Raw genomic sequence first — 19,971 nt, forward strand, 5'->3', positions numbered from 1 at the left:
AATACAACCTCCCTTTGGGAATTGGGTCTAGATGCTGCTGTTCTAGTTATTAAAATAAAGAGATGTTACCAGGCCGGGATCTCGCTCCTGCCTCGGCCAGAGGGATTTTCTCTCCATACCTGCTGCTGGCTGATGGATGAGCCTGTCAAGGTATCAGGTGCAGCAGCACTGGCGAGGATGGAAGGCGAGCGAGATGCTTATCTGGAAGGTGGGTTGAGGATGATCCTCCTCACGTGCAGCCGGTCCTTATCTGCAGACTCATAGCTTGTGCTAAGGAGCATGGTGCTGGAGCTACAGGATGTGTGCGCTGAGCCTGAAATGCTCCCTAGGCTCAGCTCAGGTTCCACTGCCCTTAGGAAGCTGGGGCACATGAGCACTCAAGGCTTCCTGCAGAATCAATACACACATTTTCCTCTCCTCTCATGCACAAATCCATACCTCCCCATTCACATCCAGAACCGGGCACTAACCACTTGCCAGTGTTGACCTTGCCATGGGCTGGAGCTGAGCAAACTTCCAACCCAGAGCTCAGCCATTGCACCTTGATACTGAACTGCAGCACGCCCTGCTGGTCCAGACCTGACCAATGACAACACTTGGTCAAAGCATCTTAGATCTGACCCACGGAGTCTGTGGTTCTAGTCTAAAATCCCCACCGGGGGCCTGCAGCGCCGTCTTGTCATCCAGCACTGACCTTCCCCCTCCCCTATCTAGATCTGCAGCCCTCCTGTTCTTCTGGCCCTGGGCCCTGCACAGCTCTCTGAATGCCCCTCAGTCCAGATCTGCAGCCCCCCCCCTCACCCCATTCCCTGCTATTCTTGTCCTGAGCCCCTATCCGGCTCTGTCAATACCTCTTGCATTGCCCCTGCTGGTCTAATCCTGGAGCCACCTGAGCAATGCTTGCCAGTGCCCCTGTTCATAAAGTGCTGTATGCTGGCATCACTCTACAGATAATTTTCATTATTAGTAGCTAACATAAAATTAATAAGAATTCATCCTGGTGGCAGTTTGGGGATAGGGACAAATATCCATAGGATGAGACTGACCAAAGTCACTGCATTGGTGGCCAAACTTTCCTATTTTAAGTCAGCTCCCAAAAGTGCAGTAAGTCACTGTGACACACTGGACCTCAAAGCAGCACCCTGTAACCCCCATATTTATTATTTGTATGTGGTTGTGATATTTCATACAAAGCATGCCTTGTAAGGTGTCATAAATATAAAGGGAAGGGTAAACCCCTTTAAAATCCCTCCTGGCCAAAGGAAAACTGCTCTCACCTGTAAAGGGTGAAGAAGCTAAAGGTAACCTCGCTGGCACCTGACCAAAATGACCAATGAGGAGACAAGATACTTTCAAAAGCTGGGAGGAGGGAGAGAAACAAAGGGTCTCTGTCTGTCTGTATGCTGCTTTGTTGGGGATAGACCAGGAATGGAGTCTTCGAACTTTTAGTAAGTAATCTAGCTAGGTATGTGTTAGATTATGATTTCTTTAAATGGCTGAGAAAAGAATTGTGCTGAATAGAATAACTATTTCTGTCTGTGTATCTTTTTTGTAACTTAAGGTTTTGCCTAGAGGGATTCTCTATGTTTTGAATCTATTTACCCTGTAATGTATCTACCATCCTGATTTTACAGAGGGGATTTCTTTACTTCTATTTACTCCTATTTCTATTAAAAGTCTTCTTGTAAGAAAACTGAATGCTTTTTCATTGTTCTCAGATCCAAGGGTTTGGGTCTGTGGTCACCTATGCAAATTGGTGAGGCTTTTCATCCAACATTTCCCAGGAAAGGGGGGGTGCAAGTGTTGGGAGGATTGTTCATTGTTCTTAAGATCCAAGGGTCTGGGTCTGTAGTCACCTAGGCAAATTGGTGAGGCTTTTTACCAAACCTTGTCCAGGAAGTGGGGTACAAGGTTTTGGGAAGTATTTTGGGGGGAAAGACGTTTCCAAACAGCTCTTCCCCAGTAACCAGTATTTGTTTGGTGGTGGTAGCGGCCAATCCAAGGACAAAGGGTGGAATACTTTGTACCTTGGGGAAGTTTTTGACCTAAGCTGGTAAAGATAAGCTTAGGAGGTTTTCATGCAGGTCCCCACATCTGTACCCTAGCGTTCAGAGTGGGGAAGGAACCTTGACATAAGGTACGACATGAAAGGCCACGGTCTGCTGAAATTCATTGTTCTGTCAAATTATGTATATTGTTAGTGTGGATGAAGTTATGAGATGTGCTGTATGGCTGTTATTGAAATATACTGTGAGTTTGGGAGACGCCCACGACTAGCTCTCCAGTGACTAAAAGAGAGGTGACCCAGATAGGTGTTAAATGATCATTAATCAGCAGGGGAATTGTAAAAAAGGGATTTACAATTTTGTAAGAGACAGTTGCACAAGCACCACACAATGGGAATTGCTCAACTCTGACTCAGCAAGCCCCACCAGAACATGCCTGGGTCAGTATCTTCCCTGGGACATGGATTGAGAGTATAAAATAAAGGACAGTGGCATCATGAAACCACCTCTCCCCTCCCCCACATACACTGAAGACAACAAGAATGCTGGGAAGACAAAGACTTTGAACTGGGAAGATTGTTCCCAGGTTAAGAAGGAAATTCAGCCTGTGTATTAAGAATTATAACCTATCTGTAACATCCAGTGGGGTGAGAAAAGCTGTTTGATTCCAATCTTGCTTAGTCTGATAAAGTTCAGAATTTAGACTGCGATTTTACTTTTATTTCTTTTGTAACTATCTTTGTCCTGTATGTCCACCACTTACAATCACTTCAAATCTGTCTTTCTGTGGTTAATCAATTTATGTTAATGGTGTATCTTAACCAAGTCAGTTTGTCTAAAGTTCTTGGGGAATCTGCTCAGATTACAAAGGCTGGTGCAGGTCCATTATCCTTTGATGAAGTGGAGAACTAGTTAATGATCTTGCATTGTTCAAGAGGAGGTCTTGAGCCGTATAAGACAGTACATGTATAGGGTGCAAGGCTGGGGGCTCAGGTAGATTTGCTGGTGTTTCCCATTTCCTGTTCACAGGTATCTTGGAGAGCATTCGTTCAATATAGCTGGGTGTGTCTCTCTCTCAATACTGGTGGCTGAGTGATGATAGCTCCCGGAGGGGGTTGCTGCTTGTCACTAGCAAAGCACCATGAGAAACAACCCAGGCTGGGGAACTAGGGGGGCACAGCCATCCCCCAGTTCCAGGTTGTACCCTGGGATCTCATCAAAGTCACAGCCCTCCAACCCCCTGCACCATGGCCCAGAGACTCATGTGTTAGAACACATTCACATAGCACTTACTGAGAAGTGGCCTAGCAATGATACAACCTGCCCCACAAACTCACATCTGATTCCTTTGGGTAGATAAATTATGGTCTAATATAAATACCCTTTCCTACTAATGATATTTGGGACCTCCTCCCATCCTGAGGCCAGATTAATGGAGTGCTATACTTAACGCCTTTGATAAAGGCTCCAATGCCCTTTGATATATGGACACATCAATAGAACGCATATAGGCATTTGGAGAGCGTGAGGTTTCTATTTCATTCTGCCTCATCCACCACAGTTAGACGCTGTCTCATGAACTCAGAAGTTCCCAGGGCTATCTAGGAGCTCCTTAGAAAGAATCTCATTTATTGGAAGACCCCAAATATATCTTGGGCTACACACACACACTCACCTGCCATTGTCCGGCTGCTTATTACTATGATGCATGGTGCAAATACTGAGCCAGAATGTAACAGGGATTAGAAGACACTTAATACATGATACAAAATATGACACTGTTTATTCCCAGCAACCATTCCATCCTCCTCCTCCCTCCACTATTCCTTGTCCTTCAGGAGCAATCTGTGTCACATATTTTAAAAGGCGGTAACTCCCATCTTTGGTAACCTCTGGATACAGGGAGCAGAGCTGGTTGGGGAAAAATGGGTTTTGTTTCCATGACAAATTTTGACAAAACTGAAAATGTTTTCACTTTTTTCTTCAAAGTTTTCAGAACCTCCAAAATTTTAGTCCAAACCAACATTTTCAATTTTCAGCAGAATTCTTTCAGTTTTCAGCCAACATTTTTCAGCTTTTGATTGCCAACATGTGAAAAATTTTTTTTCCAGTTTTTGGATAAAACCCCCAAATTATTATCAAAAATGGATATTGTCATTTTTAGCCATAAAGCCATTCCTACTGAAAAAATGTTTTGAATGAATTATTTGAGCCAGCTCTCTTAAGGAGAGATGCTTACATCCACCATGCCAAATTCTGATCTCACTTACATTGCTGTTAATCTGGTGTAACCCTATTGATTTCAGTGGCATCTCGCTACAGTGGTGTAGATCTGGAGCAACCCCATTGACTTAACTAGTGGGTGAACCTTGTAAACTCCAGAACTGGGGAAGCAGTGGAGATAGACTTTCTGCATGGATCCATACCCCAGTGCTTTTAGCAAGTACCCCAAGGCTCCCAGGCTGCTTCATGGCCATTTCATGTCAGATATCCTTAAACCATACACACTCCACTGCCCCCCATGACCTCAACACTTGAAAAGTTGGCTTCATGGCCAGAGTACAAACCCTTCAGTGACACAGCATGAATCCCAGCACCTTCCCAGGGGCAAGACATCACCACAGGAGAACCTGAGAAAGCTTTTGCAGGCTGGGTGCACAGGGTCTGGTTAGCACTAGTGTGTGCTGCCCCTGAGTACCTCTTGTATGCTGGGACAATGACTGGGGAGAGTGGCTTGAGGTTGAACGCAGGATGGAAACAACCCCACATGGCTCCAGCCTTGACTACCGACAGAACTGTGCAATGCAGTAACACCTAAGACCCCTCTTTACAGCCAGCTCCAGAAAGCGGGAAGTTCTTCTGTGACCTGGCTCTCTCGTTTGCAGGAGCCCGTGCCTCTAATATGGGAACCCCTCACAGCAGGTTTGAACGGAAGGAGTTTTAGCCTCTCCAATACCCACCGGAGCTGGAGAGCTGGAGTGTCCCTAACAGCTGGGATGGGGCAGCTGAGGATCCCTGACAGTGGACGTGGATGGAGGCTGCCTCTAAAGGGCTATGTCTGCATGCCGTTCACATCTGGCAATGAGTCCTACCATGGGATGAGGGCATCAGGGACTCCTTTTGGTCTGGCCAGAGATCTAGACCCGCACCTCTCTCCCTAACATAGGGCTGACAGAGGAGTCCCAGGTTCTCCAGGGTGGGGAAGTCCACAGGTTCTGGCAGGGCCCTAGCAGGCAGCTGGGTTCTCCTAGAACCCCCAGTAGATCATAGGAACATACATCTTCCCCAGCTACTGAGTTACAACTCAGGTCTTTCTACGGCTGATGTTCTCTCCTCATGCCAACGAGGACTGCTGGGCCTGCACACCAAACCATACTACAAACCACACCAGGCCCCAGGAACTTTGTCAAAAAGAACCAAGCATTTATTCCCCCCAAAATATGTCAAGGCACAAAATACTCCAGCTTCCAGAATTTAAATAATTAAAAAAAATACCAAATCAGACCTTGATTCTAGCACAATGGTATCTCCCTGCCTGAGTGGGGCCAGAGACGAGTGCTAAGGATGTCTGACTGCAACACGGTTGGGCCTGAGTGTGAGAAGCAGGGATGGAGGGTGAAGAAGGCAGCCAGGGATCAGAAAATGTGCATAAGGTAGGCTGGCTGGACAATGCTGGCATCTCCCTGACTTTGGTCTGTCCCTTTATGTTTCCGCTGGTACTGTGAGCACAGCTTAAATGGCTCTGCTCCTTTTATGGGCCAGAACATCCCGTCTTAGGCCCCTTAACTCAAACATTCCGTGGCCTGCACAGGTCTTTAAGCACAAAAGCTACATTAAAAGGAAGCTATTTAGATTGCAAAGTCAAGCCATCAAAAGTTAGGAAACGTCAGAATTAAGGCCACTGTGGCCATCTAAATTCGGTCCCTGGTGCGTACGCTTTATGACACAGTCTTTAATTACACAATCTCATACTGTTTTTTCCATCATGATGCACGGTGGACTGTGTTCCCTTAATGGGCAGTTAGTCAATATTTTGTTTTGGCCTCATTGTTCCATGTGAGGCTCCAACGCCCCATCTACTGCCCACTATTCAAACCCTGCTCTGAGACAGAATTATTCATTTCCTCATGGGCTTTTCTCCCCCATTCATCATTAGAGTAGTGAAGTGCTTCACCAAAATTAATGAATCCCCTGTCCCCAGCATCTTGGAGAGATGAGAGGTATTATCCACATTTTACAGGTGGACAGCTGAGGCACAAAGAGATTAAGGTCAAAAGTATCTACTAATTTTGGTGCCCAATACGAGGCACCTAGGGCCTGACAAGCATTATACAGCACTTTCTATATTCAATCACAGTTCTTACTGACCAGCTGCAGCAGGGCGTGCTCAACACTTCCACCCAGGGTCTCCAGTCAGGCACCCCCAAAATGAGGAACACAGTCAGTGGCCCCGTTAAGAATTGGTTTGACTTGCCCAGCATCACACAGGGACTCAGCCTCAGGGACAGGAATAGAATCCACTTGTCCAGGGCAGCATTCAACTGCCTTTCCCATGAGACCCATGCCTTTCTCTTCTTGAAGCTCCGTTCCTCAGCAACAAACGAGACAGGGTCCTGCAGACTCCATTCATTTAGTCTGCAGAAGAGAAGAATGCGGGGGGATTTGATAGCTGCTTTCAACTACCTGAAGGGGGGTCCAAAGAGGATGGATCTAGACTGTCTGCCACCACTGAGAACAACAGAACAAGGAGTAATGGTCTCAAGTTGCAGTGGGGGAGGTTTAGGTTGAATATTAGGAAAAAAATTTTCACAAGGAGGGTGGTGAAGCACTGGACTGGGTTACCTAGGGAGGTAGTGGAATCTCCTTCCTTAGAGGTTTTTTGAGTCAGGCTTTACAAAGCCCTGGCTGAGATGATTTAATTGGGGATTGGTCCTGCTTTGAGCAGGGGGTTGCACTAGATGACCTCCTGAGATCCCTTCCAACCCTGAGATTCTATGATTCTATAATTCCTACAGTAGGTCTAGCCAGTGCACTGAACCAGGAAGGGATCCTGTGGAAACAACGTATGTGACCATGTCATTAAAAACTGTACCATAATACACATGCACAAGGGGGTCACATATTTTCCAAAGTTTAAAAAAAATAAAAGATCAGGAATTCCTTTGTGTGGCATATTGACACCTATATGCATCAGCAGCAGGGCTGGAACTGTTAGATTCACCCCACAGACCTCTGCCACTGGAGCTCATGGAGTAACTGGTAACAGTAGTGGGTTGTCATCCTCTATGTGGCTCAGAGGGGTATGAGATCCACACTTTACCAGATGCTTGCTGACGGCAGAGGAATGAGCCTCAGTAACCTTGGGTTCCAATCCAGCTCTGGAGGGGCATGTGCTCTAGTGGCACAGACTCTTCCCATCATTGCTCCCAAGCTTGATCCCTTCTCCCCAACAACCTATTCCTGTCTCTGTCCCAGCCCTGGTTCCTTGTTCCAGTCCCATTCTCCTGGCCTACCCTGTCACCTTTACTGCTCAGGCTTCTCATCCCAGCCCATCTCCTTGTCCAGCCTGCATTAGTCTCCCTCTCCTCCACCTCCCACTCCATCCCCCCACTTGCTCTCCAAATACCAAACTCTCTCCCAAATCTCACTCATACCCCATCACAATTCTCCCCATTTTGCCCCAACTCCTCTCCCAGCCAGTTCCCTTTCCCAGTTCCACATCAGAGATCCCTCTTCTTCCCACCCCCACAGGCTCCCACTCCTCATCTCCCTCCCTGGGCTGCTCATTTAAATTCAGTCTCCCCTTCCCACCCTCCTTGCCCTGTCTCTTTGCCCAAGCAGTCCCAATTCTCCTCCCACATCCCAACTCCTTCTCAGTTGTCCCCCTCCTTTGCCCCCCACCACTGGTCCCTAATCCCAACCTCACTGTCCAGCCAGTGCCAGTACCCCACCCACCCCAGCCAACTGGCTCCCAGTCCTGTCCCATTTCTCTCCCTGGTTCCCAGTCCCTCCCCCAGTTGCCAGTCTCAGCCTCCTTATCCCGCTAGTCCCAGCATCCCTCCCCCCTGCAACCCCAGGCTCACTAGATTCACCAATTTACTCCTTCCCTTGTCCTGATCCAGCTTTTGTCCCCTCTGCACTCACATCAGACAGCTTTCTCCCCCAGAGTGCCTAGATCCCAGCAAGGCAAGGGGGCCCTGAGAGCACAGGAGAGACAGCCTCTCTGCCCTCAGCTCTAGTGCCTAGCCACACCTGGCCTAGAACAGCAATCACAGGGCAAGCCCAGCTTCGTCCCAGCAGCCCTAGTCTAGCAGCAGCATGCACAGCTGCTCTTTGGGGATGGCACATGCAGAGTCTGGTCAGCGCTAAGAGCTGAGAGAGCCTTGAGCATGCTCAATGAGGATGGAATCATCAGAGATTTTTGCTGGTAAAACTGAAGTCTCTGGGCAGATGCAAACTGCAATTTTAAAAAGAAATCTGAGCAAATGTGGGCAGATTTTCACCAGGGTAGCAACAGGCACATCTGACACAGAGGCCATGCCCCCACCAAATTTCAAGTGTCACTCCAAAGCACACGGTGCAAAAGCTGCTCAAAGAAAAGGGTGCCCAAATTGTTTTTAATGTGGACTAAACAATGTCCTTTCCCTTAGCCTCGTTCTCAGAAACGGCCAAGCCATTCTGGCTGAAATTTGCCAAATGCATTCAGCCTGAGGCAGACCTCTGGCATGGAAAATCTCCGCCCAAACAGCTAAAGCTTGGCAAAGCTATAAAACAACTGAAAGCAGGGTCTAATATAGGGTGGTATCAGCAATCTTAATGATAGGAGGTGCTCCCCACCACCCCCTATAATAGCCCCTCAGCTGGGATACAAGTGCATCCCCAGTGAAGTTAATCGCACCACCCCCCATCGACAGAGCTGGGAAGCCCATAGTGATTTTAGTGCTGGTGAGAGGGCCAGTGGTAGCCTCAGAAACCAGAGCCTCTAGTCCATCAGATAGGCCCTGGCACCCATCCCCTGCTTTGCTCCACCATGGGGCCTCCCTCTGGATTCAGATGAACCATGTGTGGGGCTGAGAAGGCAGGTGGGCCTCCATGGCCCATTGGATTCTCTCAGCCTAGCTTCCCCTTGCTTCTCGCTTTCTGATAGGAAAAGCTTAGGGTCTCAGGCAGGTATCATGCTGCTCAGTCAGGTATTTTCCATTCACCTCAGGTTTGCTGGCTCCAAACACATACTTTAGAGGCATCAGCTCATGGGAAACCTTGGCTTCAAAATGGCTACCAGATGCCCAGGAACACACTGGCCAGTGTGTGAGAGCTACAGCCATGGGGGAACTCCCATTTAACTTCACTGAGGTGCCTGACCCAGTGCTCCTCACAGGGAGCTGAGGTGGCACCGTTGTCCTCACTGGCCCTGGAACCAGGCTGTAGGGGAGGCTTTCTGACGGACAGAGCAGGAAATGGGGATAGCTTTGTTGCAGAAAATTGTGGATCATCCCTCCCAACCAGGGATGCAAAACCGTGGGAGAATCCATCTCTGCCTCTGCTCATGCCCGTTCCCTTCTCCATCAGGGACGCAAGCAGCTTGGGAGACAGTAGCCGAGGGTCACATCTGACCTGCAAGTTCCCCTCCTCACAGTTGGCCCAAGCAGGCACAACATCCAGTTACAGATACTTCCTGACTCTTTGTTAAAGCAAGGCCAAGGCAGGGGGGTGAGATCTATGAAGTTTCCTCTCCCTCTCCGGCCCCACAAAATCCTCTGGGCCAAACCCACCCCTGGGGTAACTCCACCAACCTCAATGGAATTAAGCCAGGGACAGATCTGGCTCCAGGGGCTTAAGGCAAAAGACACATGCTGGTGACAGTGGTACAACATTAAAGATAACAAGACGCTCTCTGGAGCTGTGCCTCTGCCATAGCCAGGACCAAGAGCATGGACCACTTCCACTCAAGTCTATGACCTCCATCCCCACCGAGCCTCTACAACCATACTAGGCCATTCTCCATCTCTAAAGCCACCTGGACCCACTGTCCATCTCCAAGGAACTTCAAAGACTTTCTTGGGCCCACTGTCCACCTCCATAGGCCTGCCTCTTGGAGGTTGTTGAACCTTGTCCATGAAGACATCTTGGGGGGAGGATGGTCCAACGATCAGCAGGCTCCCCTTCGTTGAATGGAGGAGAGCAGTTGTGGTTGGGCCTCAGGCACCAGGTGCAGGAGAGGAAAGACAGACAGGAGGGCACAAGGATACTCAGAGCCTCTGTCTTTAGGATCTTCTGAAAGACATGGACACCTGGTCCCATCCCCTCCCCCTGTCCGCCTGCTTTAGAAGCTGAATTTGGGGTGTGGGAATAAGCTGGAGCCTGCTTTGTGGTGAGAGCGGGGGAAGGATGGCTGGAAGTGGGGAGTGGGGAGGAGGGACATCCATGGAGCCATAGAGCTGGCTCTCGCGTTAGTCACATGCTACAAGGGCCAAGACACCAAGAGCTGGTGCTGTAATGGGGCACTGATAACCAAATATCCCCTTAACCATCGATACTGCCCACCCCACCTGCCCACACACACGTTTGACACAGGACAAGAGTCCCCACTGCATCCCTCCTGGCTGCACCTCTTGTGCAGGGAGGGTTCAATCTCACAAGGGGCCAGAGCCCTCCAACCCATCCAGCAGAGCACTTAAGCGCCTGCTTAACTTTAAACGCAGGAGTAATCCCACTGATCTCTAAGTTAATCACCTACAGGAAGGGGCCCTTCACATCCTGGGCCCAACTCTCCACTGCCCTGCATCTTGTGCAGTCATTTCCACTGGGGCAGCGTGAGTGCAAATGGTCACCATTGGGAGCACTATGCACCCACTTTGCACTGGTAGAAGTGAGCACCCAAGGTGCAGGACAATGGAGAATCAGGCCCCTTTGGGCTGCATGGGCCAGGAAGACAATAACTCCTGGAAATAAAGTGTATCCAGCCCCGTGAGGAAGTGAGCCCTACATAGTGACACAGTCGCGTCTACCCTGTGTGTGTGTTGATGGGGGAGACGGTTATGGTGAAGCAAACAGAGAAAACAGGCTGAAGCTGCTGTCCTTCATGGCCAGGGTATGCAGCAATGGTGGCACAGGCGATGGGATATTCAGCGTCTCCTATAGGACAGCCCCCAGGAGGCTACAATGGTCCGAGAGGACAGGCTGCTAGTCTGTGGCATGGGGCATCGTTTGTGTGTCTCCTCCATTTCCTGTCAGTCAATTTCTTGTTCGTTGCCTGAAAGTGAAAGAAAAGTGAATAATCAATCCATGGACCTTATGTGGGGGGAGGGGACAAGGTGAGAGAAACAAAGAATACAGAGAAACCGAGAATGGCTCCCAGGCGGGTCAAAGGGCACAATCCGCACAAGGGGCCAGTTTTCACAAGGTTCAGCCTACTGGGTGAATGTTAGGTGATTAATAAGACTGGTGGGAAATTTTATGTTGAAACTTTTTTGATGCAGAATTGGGATTTCGACATAGTGAAAGTTTTCACAGAGTGTCTATTTTCCATAGAAAAATTCAAATTTTCATTTAAAAAAAATGAACGCCAGAAAGCCAAAATATTTTAATTGTGAAATGCCATCATACTGCTTCATGGGAATGGTAGTTTGGATGCTTGTATTCCCACTCTCTTCTATGGGTGGACTTCATTTCCCATGATGCCCTGCGGCTACACCGCTGCCATGATGGATCACCTCCCCTCCCCTCATCAGGTAGTTCAACCAGGGATTCCAACCTATAGAGGAGAATGGGGACATGAGGTACCTGAACTACAATTCCCATGCGCCACTAGGTCGGCATTTCAAAATCACAGTATTTCAGCTTTTGGACAAAATACTTCAGATATTGATTTTTTCTACCAAAAACTCAAAAAACCCCAGCCCTGTGCGCCAGTCACTAGCTCACACTCCTGCCCCCATCCCAGTTAACAAAAATTGTCAGGAAAACCTCGACCAGACCAATACAGCAAAATGGCTGATATTTAAAGTAAAAAAAAGAAAGATAAATCCATCAAATCACCCATTTCAATAAATGACCATTCAAAGTTACAGCAGCTCAACCGGTGCCCTGGGGTTCATGCTTATATCACTCATGCTCTGCTAAGGTTGGCACCGGATGAATGATTTGTGGAGAAAATGCTTTACGAGTCTCCATGAGGATACAGACAACTCACTTAGCATTCCCCACGGGCACAGGAAGGGACTGAGGTAGGTTTTAGTTACTGTAAGAAGCACGCATTGAAGGGCATGGAACTGTTGCATTGAGCATGATACGGGGAATGAAGTGGGATCTAATGCAGTGGTATGCGTCCTATCCCATCCATGGCCCCTCTTCCATAGTGTTGGGGACACTGGGGCATGGCCACTAGGTAACTCGAGGGGATGGAAGACCACGAGTGTCGATGAAGCCCCCTCGCACTAGGCCCAGGTGTCCTTGGCCCCCCCTCCCGCCTGGAGGCACTCGCAGCAGCTCTGCGTACTAGGCCCAAGTGTCCTTGGCCCCCCCGCCTGGAGGCACACACAGCAGTTATGCTGAGAATCTGCAACAATATGCTGCAGAGTCAGACTGCCTGAAACTAAACAAGGCCAAACAGGGCAGATATGGAAGAACAATGCTGAATAAAGCAGCTTTATGTATAGTTTAACAAATGATACAGAGAACCAGGGAACTAGCTGGGAACTGGATTGGCTGGCTATATGGATACTTGGGGCAGCTTGCTATTGGATAAGTATGCTGGGAAAAAGGATGTATAAAAGCCTGTGTAACTTCCTGCTCTGCGTACAGGATTTGAGATTCAAAATCTCCCTGTACCTATTTGAAGCTTCAAATAAACTTTTCTGCTTCTCCACCCCGTTGTGATTATTGGGTGTAGCACATCGGGTAACGAACCACTCAAGCTGTTGTTCAGCCTCTCGGTGCCAGCAACAATAGCAGGAGCCCCTTAGGAGCTCCCTCCCATCCCTATGGGACTCTCTTTCATTGAGCAATCTGGGAAGGATTGGGTAGCTTGCTGTGTTGTGACCCCCAGTGAGAGAATATCCCAGAGTCTAGTGGATAGAGCAGGGGACTCACAAGAGAAATTCCAGGCTCCTTCACTGCTGTGTTGGAAGACCCTGTAACTTCACCCATCTGAAAAATGGGGATATTCACACTTTCCTTCCAGGAGTGTAAGGAGACTTCCTCCATTCCTCTTTCCAACACTCTCTGGGACCCTCAGGAGAGAAGAGTTCAGGGAGCAGAGAGTATTGCTATCATACCATGGCACAGTGTGGATCCAGAGCTCATGCTGCAGGGCCATAAAGCTTTTCCTCCAGCACTCTCATCAAGCCAGGTGATGTGCCACGGGGCTTGTCTGACCAGCACGGTGCTTTTACTGCATCAAAATCCACACTTCTCCTACCACGCAGGGACCGCCGGGAGGCCAGCGCAGAGAGCACGGTTGTGCACCTCCTGCAAAATGCCAGGCATTTCCAAGTGCTTTACGGAGCATTAGACGCTGGCACTGCAGTGACTGCACTGGCAAAGGCAGCAGCTATTGTGTGGCCAGTCCACTGTGAGGGCTGTTTACACTGCAGGCACGGATGATACTCCTGAATGTGAACAACCCCCATCTGGGAGCAAGTGCCTCATGCCTAGGAGATACAGCCTTTAGTAATGAGGCTGTGGGTTCAAACCCCATGTGGGCTGGAGTGCCCACAAGCTGTTCTCCTGTGACAGCTTTGCAGTGGCCTGCATGGAACGTGTTGGTGTCTCAGGACAGTTCTCAGTAACCTGGTTCCCACACCACAACTGGTCCCAGTGATTCCCCACTGCCAGCCTGGGCTGGGGGCATCATGGAGGCCAAGTTCCTCTCTTCAACCTAAAGGTGAACCTGCCCAGGCAGGTAAGCATGGAGAAGCCTGCACCACTGCTGTCCAGCCTGGGCCTGCTTCCGACTCCAGGCCTGATCTCCCTCCTCACCACTGGATTCACTTACAAAGCAAAAATTCGTAATCTCAGAGTGGTTGCGGGCCTGCTCCTGGGAGATGCTCAGCTCCTGGCACGCCCCTCAATGTCAATGTGGGTTCCAGATGCTCAGCACCTCTCCGGATCAGGCTCCACAGGCCTGAAATGTGGATAATCTGGAGGCTGTTGCGCAGAGCTTCAGTTTCACATGGTCATTTAAATGCCCTCCATCCTATGACCCCAGACCAGTATGCCCAGGCTAGAACGGGGTGGGTCTTTGTCCCTCTCTAGTGGCTCGTCCCCACACACAAGCCGAAGAGCCTTTTACTGCGGGCCCTGGCAGTTTTGCTTCTTTCGTTCTGGCGGTAGCAGCACATGCTCTTTCAATCCAGCTGCCCAGAGTCTGATCCCTGTAGACAGCCCCAGCAGGGTGGTGTTACACTATGCGACTCTACATGCTGCGGTCCCTGCCCACAACCTTCCCCTCCATACACTGGGATCTCATGCTTGACACAAAACCAGGAAGCAATGAAATGATGGCCCAGTTCTGCTCACGCTGGTGAATGAACTGAAGTCACTGGAGCTGCACTGGAGTAAGTGAGAGCAGAATCAGACCCAGTATTGACAAACCTCTGATGAAGTCTGGGGTTTCTTAATACTGGACAGAGCTCTACTCTGGAAGTGGACACATTGACATCCATGGGATTAACAGTGCGAGGACCTTTCTGGCGTAACCATAACACCCAAGGTCATCTCTGCTCTGCAGGGGCTTGCAGAAGCCCAGGATGATCTTCCCCTCGGTCTCTGGCCAGCCCACAAGTTTCAGGGTTTGCATGGGATGCAGGGCTCCCAGGCAGGCCCTTGCTTTGCCTGAGCTGATGAGTGGCAGTTGGCATGTATCAGCTGATTTCCTGTGAGCTGGAGAGCAACTGCTCCCAGCTAGCACCAAATGCTGCCCAACCATGACGTTAATCTGCATCCTAGCAAAGCACCTTGCTCCTACCGGCAGTAGCTTAAAAATATGGCTTTGGCACAAGGTGGCTTGTACCCAGTGTCCTGGGTGAGCAGCTTTCTGGCCTAGCTCAGCCAGCAGGCTGGCACGGGCAGGCTGCCAGCTTTGACAGCAGCCCTGCAGCACGCAGACACTGCTCGGTAGGTAGGACAGACCCTTCTCTTCTTGTCGTGGCTGTTAGTGGGTTTGCAACTGGGTTTGTTGGGGGATTTTCATCCCTTGTGCTCATGCTGGAATCCCCTAGCTAGCTGCCTCTGTATGGTGAGCAAGTACAGTCCCTAAACAAGCACAGACACATGTCCATGGACTCACTGCTGTGCCCAACTAACAAAGGCTGGACTACTAAGAACTGTGCATGGCACGTGCTCACAGGCCCACCAGGTCTGAGGATGGGAAGGTTGGTCACCAGCTCCCATGCCTTCTCGGTTAGAGCTGGTTTTCTGGACTACAACAATATTGCATTCTCCCATTGCTGCTGCAGGCCATGGAACTTAAAGGGGTTTACAAACCTAGATGAAGATAGCCCCATGGGAGGTGCTATTACTGTCTAATTACATATGGGGAAACTAAGGCGCAAAGCCAGTAAAAGACTTGTCCTCGTTCGCACAGTGATCGAGGCTGAAATAGACCCCAGGAGCTCAGATCCGTGGTGTGGGCCATAAGCACCTGGCCATCCTTCCTCCTCCCACACAACACTGGAACAACTCCAATACATTTACAACAAAGTGACATCTTTAATTTGGAGTGTAGTGCCACAGTTGGAACACTCCCCCCTGCGATGACTGACTCAAGATGCAAGGAACCCAAGAGCGCACCCGGGACGTAGGGAAAATGAGAACATAGGTAGGAATAGAGCTCCAGGCGGCTGCGCAGAGGACCCCATGCCTCCTGCAAGCTTCACACAGGCCTAATCCTTACGATGCACCCAGTGCTGGAGGGCACCAATCTCTATGCTTGTTGGAGACCCCAGCTTCCCTTAAAGTCATATATACCTAAAGGGAATAATAATTACAATACAAAGTGCCCTATTTATGGAGCACTGAGCCAGCACTACCTTTCGCTTTAACCAACATTCTGCTATCGAGTGTCTGCAGGCTGTGTTGATGGGTTTCCCTAAGCATTGATTTGTCCGGCAATGTAATGGTTAAATAGCCAGTCTCACTCAGCCATATTCCACAGGAACTTCTCCTTAACACACACTAAGGCATAGAGACCAGGAAGCAGGAGTGGTCAGATCATCAGGGTGGGGTGGTTTGTCAGACAAAGCCAATGTTGCAAAAGGTCTGGGCTGCTAAAGTGCAGAGAGTAAAGGCTGAGAGATTTCCACCCTCATTCCCAGAGGCTGAGCCTGCCTACACAGCAAGGCCTGTGTGCATGTTGAGAAAGAGTGTGTGTTTTCAAAGCTCATTGTACAGCACCGAAAAACCCTCATCAGCTGGAGAATCCTAGGAGATGCCATTATTCGTACTACATTTCTGCTAAAAAAAAAAAAAAAGCAGCAAGGAAGGATGCAAAGGGACTTCTCAACGCTGTGGGGTTAAGCAAACAATCTGGCTTGGAGATGAAAAGTGAGGAGGCAATGACAACAAGCACAGACTGTTTAGGCTTGCAGGGGAAAGATAAGGGCAGCAAGGGGAGGAAGAGAAAGCAGAGTGAGATAATGCTCTAGCTAACAGAGTGAAGAGGAGTAAGGAAAGGTTTTTATAAATCCAGAAGGACAAAACGCAGCACTAGAGAGAAAGCAGGGCCATTAATAATGGAGGAGAGGGGTGAAATTAACCATGACTTAACAATAGCTGAGACCCCAAGCTGCTTTAGGAAAATCTGCCTTTAACACCAAAAGAAATAAATTTCGATGACTGAGAAGGAAATCTGCATGTGCAACCCAAGGTAGTTGGACCCTAGGATATTAAAGCAACCAGCTAATTAATCAGGGGAAGAAGGGAGGAGAAATTTCAAAGGCATAAATGGGAATTAGGTGCCCAATTCCCATAGATTTTCACTGAGTTGGGCATCTGGCTGCCTTTTGTCCATTTCCTCCGCAGTGCACCTGGGAAATGATTGCCTGTATCGCAGAGAACTTGGGAAGCCAGGATGTTCTCAGCAAAAAGGAATGAATGAATCATTCTGGCAATTACTGTCTCATTAGCCCAGCTTCTAGCACTAGTGAAATGATGGAAATTAAAAGAAAAAGTCAATAAATTGCTAGAGCATAATGGATGCATGAGCAATAAACTGCGCTGGACGTTGGGAAAGAATAAATCTTGGCAAACTTGATTGCTCTTTTTGGGAGAATTACAAAATCAATGGACGAGGGGAATGCAGTAGATATCAATATAATACATTTGGATTTTATTAATGTGGTTAATATTGTATCTAGCAAAAACCTGATTGGCTTGGGATAAAATCATTGATGTGAACTGAAAAGTGGCCAAGAAACCACAAACAAAGGGTAGAATTAAACAGCAACGGATATGTTGGGGGGGGTGGGGGGGGGTTATGGCCTCCGAATCCAATCTGGTCTAATTAACACCTTCATTGCCAATCTGGCAGTAAGAGCCAACAGGGTGCTAATGAAATACACAGCTGACACCAAACTGGGAGAAGTTGCAAACACCATGGAGATGAGCAAATCTAGAAATCAGAAGAATGGGCAGAAAACAATCATCTAAATCCCAGATACACAAAGCATCCAGCAGCTGGTTGTGGTTCTGCATTAGGCTTTGGGTTGCTGTTTTTAGATAACCCACAGCTCAGATCTCCAACTGTCCCTGCTGAGCTAACCAGCCAGTTGGCTGTAATAGCAGTTAGGTTTCAGAGGTTTAAGGGTACAGAAGCCAGTGGGTCTGCCAGCCTGTGTAGTTATTGCAAGAGACCCTGTATGCGAGTGCAAAAGGAGAGAAGAAATGCCCTTTACCTTCTTTGTTCTCTGAGCTCTTCAGAGGCTGCAAAGCTGTTGGTGAGAAGAGAGAATTCTGTCAAACTCAGGCCTAGGACCACAGCATGCAACAAACAGAGCATTAGAGCAGCAGAGCATTCAACCACACTGGGCCCAGATCCACCAACTCGTCAGGGCATCCTGGACATGCTCTTCCTCCCAGCTCTCCTCCATCCCAAATGGATCCCTTTCTTCCTCCCCAGTGATGTAGTCCTGCCCAGCTGGTTCTGCACTGGCCCTGGCTGCCCTGCCTGGGACTCACTGCCGCATCTGAGCTGCCTCTGATCAAGGAGCCAAACAACCCAATTTAATTGTTTTGCAAACTCTGTCTTTGCCTGCTCCCCCTGTTTGTGATCCTGCCTGTTTGAATCCCAGGTCGGTGGGCGGAGCCCATGAGAACAACAAAAGCCTGCCCCCTCAGGTGAGAGAGAGGCAACAGAGCCCAGACCTCAACTGAGTACAGGTCAGACAATCAAAACAAGGGACCCAGAGGAGGACACTGAGCAGAGCCCCCGGCCTGACTGTCCTAGAGATCACATTCTTTACATACCTAAAGCTGCCCCTCTTTTATGAGCCAGAGTCCAATTCTGGAGACACTACCCCTAGGCATGAGGGGAGAGTTTGAAATCCACTGTCTGCTCAGTCCTTGGCTTCTCTAATTGCTATCGAGGGGGCCTATCAGTGTCAATTATTACTAGTGGGATTGTGATGGGGATGCCTACTGATTAGGAAATGGACAGAGACCCAGCCATATCTTTGAATGATAGTAAAATCCAAGATCTCCCTTCCCCTCCACTCACCCCCTGTAATTTGTAACGAAAGCAACATCTCCTGAGTGCGGTTTCAGGAATGCTCTAGTAACTAGCCCATTAATAGATATGGCACTCAAGATACGGAGCTGATTTTGCTAAACACTGGTGGTGACTGTAGCCTGCACATGGCTTCCTCTGGGCAGCTCTTGGCATCAGCGCTTAACACAAGTGAATTTCCTGATCAGGCAGGGACAGGGTGCTTCGTTCTGACTATGATCTCCCCACACACAAATCCCCCCTATAGAAACTACTGCCACAATATGAAAAAAAAAAAAAAAGAGGACAAATGCCAGGCTATGTTACCACATCCTTCAGCTTCCAAATTCTGGCACTGAGGCTCTGGAAATTAATTGCTGAAATTTATAGTAGAGATTTGAAACCAGTCTCCTGTTGGTTTGGGGGGTCAGGAGAAAGGACTAGGCTGGAGGAGAGGAGGCTGTGTGGCTTATCTCCCACCACTAATGAAGGTAGGGGGAAAAATCCATTTAACAGTTCATAGCATTTATCAGCCTTCCACAGTAATTACACTCGCCAACTTCCACCACCAATCAAAGCCCCAGCCCTTAAATCTCACAGGCAGCTACAAACATCAAGAAGTCTGCGTTGGGAGTTCGCTTTCTCCCAAGGAGAGATTAGGCGCAAGCCAATCTGTATACAACAAAGCTATTGTTGTGCTCAGAGCAGATAAAGGGAATCACCAGGCATATAATTAACTCATTTGAGTACAGCAGAGCGCCACTATCACTTTTTATTAAAAGATAACACAGCTTATCTCCGCTCCCTGCGAAACTGCCAGTCTGCTCACAGCTTGGAGGGGTTCACTGACAGCCAGCTGGCCTGCCTCAAAGAGTCGTGCGAGAGGGCACAGGCGCCAACGTGAGACTGGCTGTGTTGGCATGTGTGTGATCACGCACACGACAGTGCACTTCTGTGTGAGACTATGCGCATGTTCATGTATCAATGTGTGTGTTTGCAACAGTCCATGTGTACAACATGCACAACTGTATGCACATACTTGGCAATGTGTTTGCATATGCAAGTGTATCTGTTTGCATGTATGCAATATACATGGACAACTATGTGCACATGCTCATGCCTTAGTATGTACATGTGTGAGCATGTGCTCTTAACTGGATGCACGACTGGGTGCTTATGCTTGTGCATCCATATGTGCACATGGAAGTGTGTGCGACACTATGCATTAGCATGTGTATGTGTGCGTATGCCTTTATATTCATG

At 48.8% G+C, this 19,971-nt stretch overlaps 1 protein-coding gene across 4 annotated transcripts in view; it reads right to left on the reverse strand.

Moving 5' to 3' along the window:
* Window positions 1-5,408: 5,408 nt before the first annotated feature.
* Window positions 5,409-19,971, reverse strand: part of CD276 (CD276 molecule) — a 95,456-nt gene continuing 80,893 nt past the window's right edge. For all 4 annotated transcript variants that reach the window (XM_043524038.1, XM_007059911.4, XM_043524037.1 and 1 more), the window contains 2 exons: window positions 17,900-17,935; window positions 5,409-11,259 (listed from right to left, as the gene is read on the reverse strand). In XM_043524038.1, the coding sequence (XP_043379973.1) occupies window positions 11,237-11,259; window positions 17,900-17,935 (59 nt within the window). In that variant the 3' untranslated portion in view covers window positions 5,409-11,236. The remainder of the gene's footprint in view (window positions 11,260-17,899; window positions 17,936-19,971) is intronic.

The sequence above is a fragment of the Chelonia mydas genome, chromosome 10 (genome assembly GCF_015237465.2).
Source record: "Chelonia mydas isolate rCheMyd1 chromosome 10, rCheMyd1.pri.v2, whole genome shotgun sequence".
Lineage (NCBI taxonomy): Eukaryota > Metazoa > Chordata > Testudines > Cheloniidae > Chelonia > Chelonia mydas.